The sequence below is a fragment of the Clinocottus analis genome, unplaced genomic scaffold, assembly GCF_023055335.1.
Source record: "Clinocottus analis isolate CAN_PGR_092001 unplaced genomic scaffold, fCliAna1.0.p SCAF_75, whole genome shotgun sequence".
NCBI classification, from domain to species: domain Eukaryota; kingdom Metazoa; phylum Chordata; class Actinopteri; order Perciformes; family Cottidae; genus Clinocottus; species Clinocottus analis.
Window position 1 is genome coordinate 65,001 of NW_027176235.1, and position 10,000 is coordinate 75,000.

The 10,000-nt window shown below is 47.0% G+C and overlaps 1 protein-coding gene across 1 annotated transcript in view; it reads left to right on the forward strand.

The window, feature by feature from the left end:
• The first annotated feature begins 528 nt into the window (after positions 1-528).
• Positions 529-10,000, forward strand: part of ints6 (integrator complex subunit 6) — a 12,011-nt gene continuing 2,539 nt past the window's right edge. Inside the window, exons 1-15 of the mRNA XM_068567052.1 lie at positions 529-1,051; positions 1,149-1,226; positions 2,027-2,176; positions 4,354-4,443; positions 5,341-5,524; positions 5,833-5,958; positions 6,048-6,199; positions 6,288-6,440; positions 7,397-7,529; positions 7,641-7,735; positions 7,816-7,926; positions 8,445-8,660; positions 8,933-9,059; positions 9,693-9,835; positions 9,918-10,000. The exon at positions 9,918-10,000 is cut by the window's right edge and continues 98 nt beyond it. Of these exons, the coding sequence (XP_068423153.1) occupies positions 941-1,051; positions 1,149-1,226; positions 2,027-2,176; positions 4,354-4,443; positions 5,341-5,524; positions 5,833-5,958; positions 6,048-6,199; positions 6,288-6,440; positions 7,397-7,529; positions 7,641-7,735; positions 7,816-7,926; positions 8,445-8,660; positions 8,933-9,059; positions 9,693-9,835; positions 9,918-10,000 (1,952 nt within the window). The 5' untranslated portion in view covers positions 529-940. The remainder of the gene's footprint in view (positions 1,052-1,148; positions 1,227-2,026; positions 2,177-4,353; positions 4,444-5,340; positions 5,525-5,832; positions 5,959-6,047; positions 6,200-6,287; positions 6,441-7,396; positions 7,530-7,640; positions 7,736-7,815; positions 7,927-8,444; positions 8,661-8,932; positions 9,060-9,692; positions 9,836-9,917) is intronic.

The window sequence follows — 10,000 nt, forward strand, 5'->3', positions numbered from 1 at the left end:
GACAAAGTATTAGAGCATGCGGCGCTGCAGCACTGCGCATGCGCATGTCACTCCCTCAGCGACTATTCAGAAGCTCTTCTGCTCTTTATTTGGACACGTGCAACAGTGTCAGCGAGTACTTTCTGTGTACCGTGGGTGCATTCCTGTTCTTTTTAATATATCTATTTATTTACAGTCTTTAGGGAGTTTTCGGCCACAGACGCCTACGCCCGTGCACAAGAGGAAGTGCATGTGGATGACGTAATCATCACCGGATATCCAGAATTCTTAAATAATATGTTCTCAAACGGTCAACACCCTTATAAACCCATATAAACGCATGTACAGGATATTTTCCACGCATTCCTATCTCTCAAAAAAAGCACGCATGCGCATTAGTACTCCCCTCTGCTCTGGGACCTTAGACGGTATATGGTAATGAGCAGGCCGCAGACAGCCAATAAGGGAACGCGTCCCCCTTTTGCCCACGTGACGAGTGACGGCGAAGGGGCGGGGCTTATTCACGGAGCTCTCCGGTTAAAACCAAACGGACGAGCCAACAGCGCACACTCAGTGTAGGGCTAAGCGGTTGCAGCACGTGTGCAGTTTGGGGTCTTTTTATTACTGTGAAACTTAGGAGGAACAGACAAATATTGTTAAAATAATTTGACAAAATCCCTCGTAAGTCCATAACCTGCCCCTAGGGTTTGACTTTCTCCCGGAGAGGGCTTTTCTGCACTCACTCTTCTCACACTTTAAAAAAAAAATATTTGAGGGAGAGAAAATAGAATGTGTGAGACACCAGTTAGCGAGCTAATGCTAAGCTAACTAGCTTGCTGAGAGAAGCGGCGGGAGAACAAAAGATTTTTCGGTGTTTTTTTTCTAAAGGGGTGGTGGGGGGGTGTGGGGGACCGGTTGTACCGAGAACCGAGCCCATGCAGGACTTGTCGGTACCAGCACCATGCCCGTGTTACTCTTCCTGATAGACACGTCCGCCTCCATGAACCAGCGCACCCATCTGGGCACGAGCTACCTGGACATAGCGAAGGGTGCGGTAGAGACGTTTATGAAGGTAACCAAAGGTAGCGCGACACCTACCCCCCTCTGCGGCTCCCCCCGGAACATCCGGGACCTGCCCGCCCGGTATTAACGCTCCTCTGTCTCCACAGCTCCGGGGCAGAGACCCGGCCAGCCGAGGGGACCGGTACATGTTGGTCAATTATGAGGACGTTCCGTTCGGGATCAAGGTAGAGTTCTGTGTTTCGGGTCATGTCCTCCTCCTCACTGACCACCTGCCAGGTGTGGCGAGGAGGCGGACAGGAGGAGCGAGGAGAACCTTCTCCAGGAGGACATTTTCATAACAGCTTTCTTTTGAGTATTTTTTTTTAAAAACATGGCCGACATTTTGTTTCAGTGTGAGAAGCAAGGAACTCTGGGTGTTATTTATACAGCGAGGAGGAGGAGGAAGAGGAGGAAGAGAAGGGGGGGGGGGGGATTCTACCAAAGTGACACATTAACTAACACAGGTTTAACTTTACCTCATCTATCTATCTGGCTCCTTCCAGCAATACTTATTGAATATATTATAAAAAATTTAATAATTTCACTGAAGTAAAATAAAAATAAGACATGAATGAGATTAAAACAATTATATTAAAAGGGCAGAAATAAAACTTTTACAAAGTTTATTCATTTTAAATTGCTCTAATTTAGATTGTTGAGCATAAAGTACATAAATATATATTTAGTAAGATTATTCATTTTTAGCCATATTTTATCAAGACAACTCTCTTTGGTTGCATATTAATACTAAAGAATATGGTATTCTATTATAAAAGTCAGTTTATTGATTTACAGCTCACAGAATATATTTCAGTACATTTTCTACTTAATAAAACAAAAGAACTGTAATAAACATGAACGGCTGCAGCGTGGTCACTACACCTGTATTTTATACATCATCTCTCACAATGATGATGATGATGACAGTGCTGCAGCTGGGATTATCATCTTCATCACAGTTGATGAACTGTGTGTGTGTGTGTAGGCCGGATGGAAGGAGAGCCACGCCACCTTCATGACGGAGCTCAGGAACCTGCAGGCTGCCGGCCTCACGTCCATCGGCACGTCACTGAGGACGGCCTTCGACCTGCTGAACCTCAACAGACTGGTGACGGGCATCGACAACTACGGACAGGTGTGTAGCTCTAGAGAGGGACTACAGACAGGTGTGTAACTCTGGAGGTGAACTACAGACAGGTGTGTAGCTCTAGAGAGGGACTACAGACAGGTGTGTAACTCTGGAGGTGAACTACAGACAGGTGTGTAGCTCTAGAGAGGGACTACAGACAGGTGTGTAGCTCTAGAGAGGAACTACAGACAGGTGTGTAGCTCTAGAGAGGGACTACAGACAGGTGTGTAGCTCTGGAGAGGAACTACAGACAGGTGTGTAGCTTTAGAGAGGGACTACAGACAGGTGTGTAGATTTAGAGAGGGACTACAGACAGGTGTGTAGATTTAGAGATGAACTACAGACAGGTGTGTAACTCTGGAGGTGAACTGCAGACAGGTGTGTAACTCTGGAGGTGAACTACAGACAGGTACAGACCGACGTGAGCCCCATAACCCCATGAACGGTCCACAAGCATCCTCCCCACTGTGACCCCACACCCTCAGTCATGTGACCACAAACACAACACAGTGCACACACCTGACGTCTGTGTGTGTATTGGTATTTATCATATCAGATTTATATATATTCATGTTTATATTTAACGAGACGTTTGAGTGCGTCTCCATGAACCCTAAGATGCTGTAAAATATTGAATTGAATTAAAGAAATCCCAGGCGACATTTATTTATTTATATGTATATATGTATAAATTATACAATTATTTTAGAAATATATTATTATCATCAGACCTGGAGTGTTACGACGCTCCCAGTCCGGCCCGCGTGAGGTCAAACATGAAAATAAATAAATAAGATGTTATGAATGAAATACGGCGACACTGCTTTTACTTTGAAGTGGTGTATGTACATGCTTTTACTTTGAAGTGATGTATGTACGTGCTTTTACTTTGAAGTGGTGTGTACGTGCTTTTACTTTGAAGTGGTGTGTACATGCTTTTACTTTGAAGTGGTGTGTGTATATGCGTGTGCTTCCGTAGCTTCACCAACAGGCTCGTTGAGGACTTTTAGACTTGAGCCTGAGTGAAAGTCTTGTTGTGTAGTTGTTGTGTAGTTTGTGTTCTCAGAGCAGCGGTGCTGCCACGAGCCGCTCAGCCTCACAAAGAGAAACACAGTCAGTCTCTCAGGACTCGCTGCAGCTCACAGTCCAGACTGAACAGTAATGCTGAAAGCTGCTGAACCGCCGTCTGATCCATGCAGAGCACTTTAAGTCAGGATCACTTCTGGTCTGATCCATGCAGAGCTCTTTAAGTCAGGATCACTTCTGGTCTGATCCATGCAGAGCTCTTTAAGTCAGGATCACGTCTGGTCTGATCCATGCAGAGCTCTTTAAGTCAGGATCACTTCTGGTCTGATCCATGCAGAGCTCTTTAAGTCAGGATCACTTCTGGTCTGATCCATGCAGAGCTCTTTAAGTCAGGATCACTTCTGGTCTGATCCATGCAGAGCTCTTTAAGTCAGGATCACTTCTGGTCTGATCCATGCAGAGCTCTTTAAGTCAGGATCACTTCTGGTCTGATCCATGCAGAGCTCTTTAAGTCAGGATCACTTCTGGTCTGATCCATGCAGAGCTCTTTAAGTCAGGATCACTTCTGGTCTGATCCATGCAGAGCTCTTTAAGTCAGGATCACTTCTGGTCTGATCCATGCAGAGCTCTTTAAGTCAGGATCACTTCTGGTCTGATCCATGCAGAGCTCTTTAAGTCAGGATCACTTCTGGATCTTCACTCTTCTCATCACCTAAAATAAAAGCTGTAATACATTAGTTTTTACTTCATTATTGAATTTGCCGCATAATGCAATTAATCAGTTAAATGTTTTCAACTTTGCCCGGCCCTAATAAATCAAAGCTTTTATATGATCAATATTAATACAATAGGTTTGTATGGATATCGCATTATGCTTTAAAACAACCATGTTCCAATAATAATTCCATGAACCTGTATGCAAATTAAATGAACAAATATTCATTTTGACATTTAAAGATATTAAAAAGTGTGTGTTAAATGTGTTTTAAAGAAACAAAGCGTTAATATCCTGTATAATATTAGATTTGGCTGCTAAATATTTACTTATGTATATTTGAACACTTCCTGTGAAAGACATATGAACAATGTTTTAAGAAGAGAACATCGGTGACTGTTTCCATAAACGTTTGATGTAAAGTCACATGACTTCTCTGCAGGGAAGGAATCCCTTCTTCCTGGAACCCGCCATCATCATCGCCATCACCGACGGCAACAAGCTGACCAGCGGCGTCGGCGTCCAGGACGAGGTGAGTCGACATCGGGAGAGCTGACACCATGCTAACAGGACAGCAGAGATTAGTTATGATCAGATCCATATGCATCTGAGTTCTGCTCTCACACACCAGACTGCATTCACTAAAACAGTGATTTGACCTCTCAGAACAAGGAGCTGCTGCTCTGCTGCCGCCTCATTAAGGAGTTAGTTAGTGCTGTTGAGAGACTCTAGTGAGTCTGATTGAACTCTTTAAAGCTCACTAAAGTCTCTCAACAACAACAACACAAACCATCAGGCAGCAGGAGAGCAGCAGCTCCTGGGTTCTGAAAGGTTAAATCACTGTTTTGGTCAGTGGAGTCTGGTGTGTTTGAGGAGAGCAGAGACAACGGCTCCAGGGAGGTTTTCATGTTGATTCCTTTGACCAGCAGGATTCTTATCCGGTCATGAAAACCTGGAAAGGTCATGGAATTCATAAATGGTCTTAAAAAATCCTTGAAGAAAATGTAGTTCCCAAATGTGTGTAAATGTGTTATATTCATGTGTTCATGACGTTCATTGAGTTATAAATAATGAATCTGCTTTTAAAAGAAAGAGGCTCAACATATCAGCAGCATACATACAGGCATCTATATAAATGTTTATTCTTTTAATCAAACTATTGTCTCTCATTCATTTGAGTCATTTAAGGTTTACTGTATGCTTTGAATCCTCATTGTTAGTTTAAATACTACATTTTATCACTTTGTACTGTTCACACCAAACGTTCATGAGCAAACATTGTGTGAAATGTGTGTGTGTGTGCTCATGGACATTTGGTTTAAAGTCATAGACATTTGGTTAAAAACCACTGAAATGTGGGTGAAAGTCATGTAAATGCGTTGATCGAAGTTGTTCAAGATAACGTCATGAACTGTGTTTCCTCCCTCAGCTCCACCTGCCCCTCACCACGCCGCTGCCGGGCAGCGAGCTGACCAAGGAGCCGTTCCGATGGGACCAGCGTCTGTTCGCTCTGGTGCTGCGCATCGCCGGCAACGCCTCGGTGGAGCCGGAGCCCCTCGGGGGCGTGCCGCCCGACGACTCGCCCATCACGCCCATGTGCGAGGTCACTGGAGGTAAGGCTCAGTCTCCTGCTAACGTTACTAGCTCTCCTAATGATTCTCCGTTAGCGGTGCTGCTAACGTTACTGCTAACGTTACTAGCTCTTCTGTTGGTTTGTTAGCGGTGCTGCTACCATCACTAGCTCTCTTCCTACTGGTTCTTTGTTAGCAGTGCTGCTAACGTTACTAGCTGTTGATCTAAACACTGATTGGTTGTTTACAAAGTCACATGATCAGAGACTAGAGAAACATCCATGATGTTCTACTGGATGCTGGAGGAGAACCACCATCTGTTACTCATGTTCTGCGTTGCCGTGTTGCAGGACGTTCCTACAGCGTGTTCTCTCAGCGGATGTTGAATCAGTGTCTGGAGTCTCTGGTGCAGAAGATCCAGAGCGGGGTTGTGATCAACTTTGAGAAGACCGGACCGGACCCTCTTCCTCTAGAGGGTGAGGGGCTCTGAAGCGGCGTTTGACCCCTCTGTGGTCGCCCCGTTGTAAACCCATCGCTCACCTTCTTCCACTTCCTGTCCGTGCAGACGCTCCGGCGGAGCCGCTGAAGTCCGGGCTGCAGACGTGGCATTGTTGCCACAAGCTGATCTACGTGCGACCCAACCCGAAGACCGGCGTGCCCATCGGCCACTGGCCGATCCCAGAGGCCTTCTGGCCGGACCAGAACTCCCCCACGCTGGTGAGAGGCTCCGTGTGTTCCATGTAAAGAACCGCCACGTTAATTCTGTTATATATCCATAAGACGTGGACTCTCTCGCCCCACGCAGCCGCCCCGCTCGGCCCACCCCCACGTCCGGTTCTCCTGTCTGGACTCGGAGCCGATGGTCATCGACAAGGTTCCCTTCGACAAATACGAGCTGGAGCCGTCGCCTCTCACGCAGTTCATTCTGGAGAGGAAGTCCCCGCACACCTGCTGGCAGGTACAGACGACACCTGTCATTCACCTTGTAGCCCCGCCCATAAAGCGTCCCCCAGAAAGCAGCTTCAACACATGCAGAATATACTTGTATACAACCAGAGGAGTCGCCCCCTGGTGGTCAGGAGAGAGAATGCAGCTTTAACACATGAAGCATAGACTTCTATACAACCAGAGGAGTCGCCCCCTGGTGGTCAGGAGAGGGAGTGCAGCTTTAACACATGAAGCATAGACTTCTATACAACCAGAGGAGTCGCCCCTGGTGGTCAGGAGAGAGAATGCAGCTTTAACACATGAAGCATAGACTTCTATACAACCAGAGGAGTCGCCCCCTGGTGGTCAGGAGAGAGAATGCAGCTTTAACACATGAAGCATAGACTTCTATACAACCAGAGGAGTCGCCCCTGGTGGTCAGGAGAGGGAGTGCAGCTTTAACACATGAAGCATAGACTTCTATACAACCAGAGGAGTCGCCCCTGGTGGTCAGGAGAGAGAATGCAGCTTTAACACATGAAGCATAGACTTCTATACAACCAGAGGAGTCGCCCCTGGTGGTCAGGAGAGAGAATGCAGCTTTAACACATGAAGCATAGACTTCTATACAACCAGAGGAGTGGCCCCTGGTGGTCAGGAGAGGGAGTGCAGCTTTAACACATGAAGCATAGACTTCTATACAACCAGAGGAGTGGCCCCTGCTGGTCAGGAGAGGGAGTGCAGCTTTAACACATGAAGCATAGACTTCTATACAACCAGAGGAGTGGCCCCTGGTGGTCAGGAGAGGGAGTGCAGCTTTAACACATGAAGCATAGACTTCTATACAACCAGAGGAGTGGCCCCTGGTGGTCAGGAGAGGGAGTGCAGCTTTAACACATGAAGCATAGACTTCTATACAACCAGAGGAGTGGCCCCTGGTGGTCAGGAGAGGGAGTGCAGCTCTGACGTGACGTTCCTGTGTTCCAGGTGTTTGTGTGTAACAGTGCTAAGTACAGTGATCTGGGTCAGCCCTGCGGCTACCTGAAGGCCAGCACGGCTCTGAACTGCGTCAACCTGTTCGTGATGCCCTACAACTACCCCGTGCTGCTGCCGCTGCTGGGTGAGGGCCGTCTGCCAGGAGCTGCTTGAGTTGGCGCTCTCTGGTTTCCTGTTGAGAACCTTCTTGAAGTGCAGTTGAACCCGTCCAGTAAATCGTGTTTTCTTCTCGCAGACGACTTGATCAAAGTGCACAAGTTCAAGCCGACCATCAAGTGGCGGCAGTCCTTTGAGAACTACCTGAAGACGATGCCTCCGTACTACATCGGGGTCAGACTGCAGCTCTCCCTTTCTATGCCTTCACTGGACCGCGAGGGCGCCGATCTTTACCGCTGTTCTTCTGCCCGCAGTCGCTGAGGAAAGCCCTGAGGATCATGGGAGCGCCCAACCTGCTGGCCGACAACATGGAGTACGGGCTGAGCTACAGCGTGGTGTCCTACCTGAAGAAGCTCAGCCAGCAGGTACGCATCATCATCATCATCATCATCATCATCATCATCCTGCAGGGGCTTGTATACATACGGGGAAGCAAGAACATACAAAAACTGCTAAATATATTTGAATAAAATTGAATAAAAAAATTGGGACAAATTATTCCAAAAAATAATGAACAATGCACAACATATATGAACAACATTGGATGATAATAATAATAGTGCATTATATATCTAAACAAAATTAGGATAATAAGAAAAATGCACAATATATAAGAAAAGTTATTTAATTATATATATATATATATATATTTTTTTTTTTTTTGACGTACCATTATATATATATATATATATATATATATATATATATATATATATATATATATATATATATATATATATATATATCTATCTACAAAGATATCTACAATCTACAACAAATTGAATATTTAACACAAGTTGCTGGTGTGGGTGCATGTTGGTTCATGTGGTTTGTGCGCGTGAAGAGACTCAACGCGGCGTTTTAAAGTGTTTCCTTGCCGCAGTCTAAGATGGAGTACGACCGGCTGATCGCTCTGATCGGAGCGAAGCAGCCGCCGGAGGCCGGCATCAAGGTGCGCTGGCGCGGCGGCGCCGTGTCTCTGGCTCAGAGGCGGGACTTCATCCAGCGGCTGCTCAGCCTGTCGGCCGACGCTCCGGCTCCGCCCATGGAGCTCAACCCCAAAGAGTTCCAGGGCTTCCAGCTGGCGCTGCCCAACAAGGTGCCCTTCAGAGCCGCAATGCATGCTGGGTGGCTAGATCTGACCCTCCAGCCTCCTTTCTGGCTCTCGAGCCTCCTCTCCTCCTCTCTAGCCTCCTCTCCTCCTCCCTAACCTCCTCTGTGCCTCTTCTCCTCCTCTGTGCCTCCTCTCCTCCTCCCTAACCTCCTCTCCTCCTCCCTAACCTCCTCTCCTCCTCTCTAACCTCCTCTGTGCCTCCTCTCCTCCTCCCTAACCTCCTCTCCTCCTCCCTAACCTCCTCTGTGCCTCCTCAGGCCCTGAAGCCTCAGAGCTTCAGGAATGCGTATGACATCCCTCGCAGTCAGCTGCTGGACCAGCTGAGCCGCATGAGGAGGAACCTGCTGAACACGGGCGAGTGCTCGCTGAGAGGCCAGGACTCAGGTGAGCTCACCTTCATCACCTGCACCATCATCATCACCATCAGCTCTGAGCATCATGTTCATTTACAGAGCACTGTTAAAACGTAGAGTATGTATGAATACTACAATCAAGCATAAATAATAACCAAAACCATAGAATCATAAAACGCTCCTGCCCCCTGCTGGTGAGGAGCAGCACCTTCACACAGGACCTTATACGGGCATGAAGAGTCCTGTAACTGTGTTATATTCATGTTATATTCATGTGTTCATTCAGTTATAAATAATGAATCTGCTTTTAAAAGAAAGAGGCTCAACATATCAGCAGCATCCATACAGGCATCTATATAAATGTTTATTCTTTTAATCAAACTATTGTCTCTCATTCATTTGAGTCATTTAAGGTTTACTGTATGCTTTGAATCCTCATTGTTAGTTTAAATACTACATTTTATCACTTTTACTGTTTACACCAAACGTTCATGAGTGTGTAAAAGAATGTGTGTGTGTGTGTGTGTGTGAAGTCGTGTAAAAGAATGTGTGTGAACCTGCGGCAATGCAGGTTCACACATTCTGTGGATTCCTCTGACTTTACATGACGTCATCATGTAAAAGTCATGTAATGTGGTTAAAAGGAGCTTTTCCTCGCCTGCAGACCAGCTGCACAGCGTGCCCATCGGTCAGATGGGGAACTACCAGGACTTCCTGAAGGCCGCTCCTCAGCCGCTGCGCGACGCCGACCCCGAGCAGCCCAAACGGCTGCACACGTTCGGCAACCCCTTCAAGCTGGACAAGAAGGTAACGCCTCCTCCTCCTCCAGCCCCGCCTCCCCGCAGACCCGGTGCCGTTCTTTACCCAGAATCCCCTGCGTGTCTCTCAGGGCATGATGATCGACGAGGCGGACGAGTTCGTGACGGGTCCCCAGAACAAAGGCAAGCGGCCCGGAGACAGCGGCAGCATGAC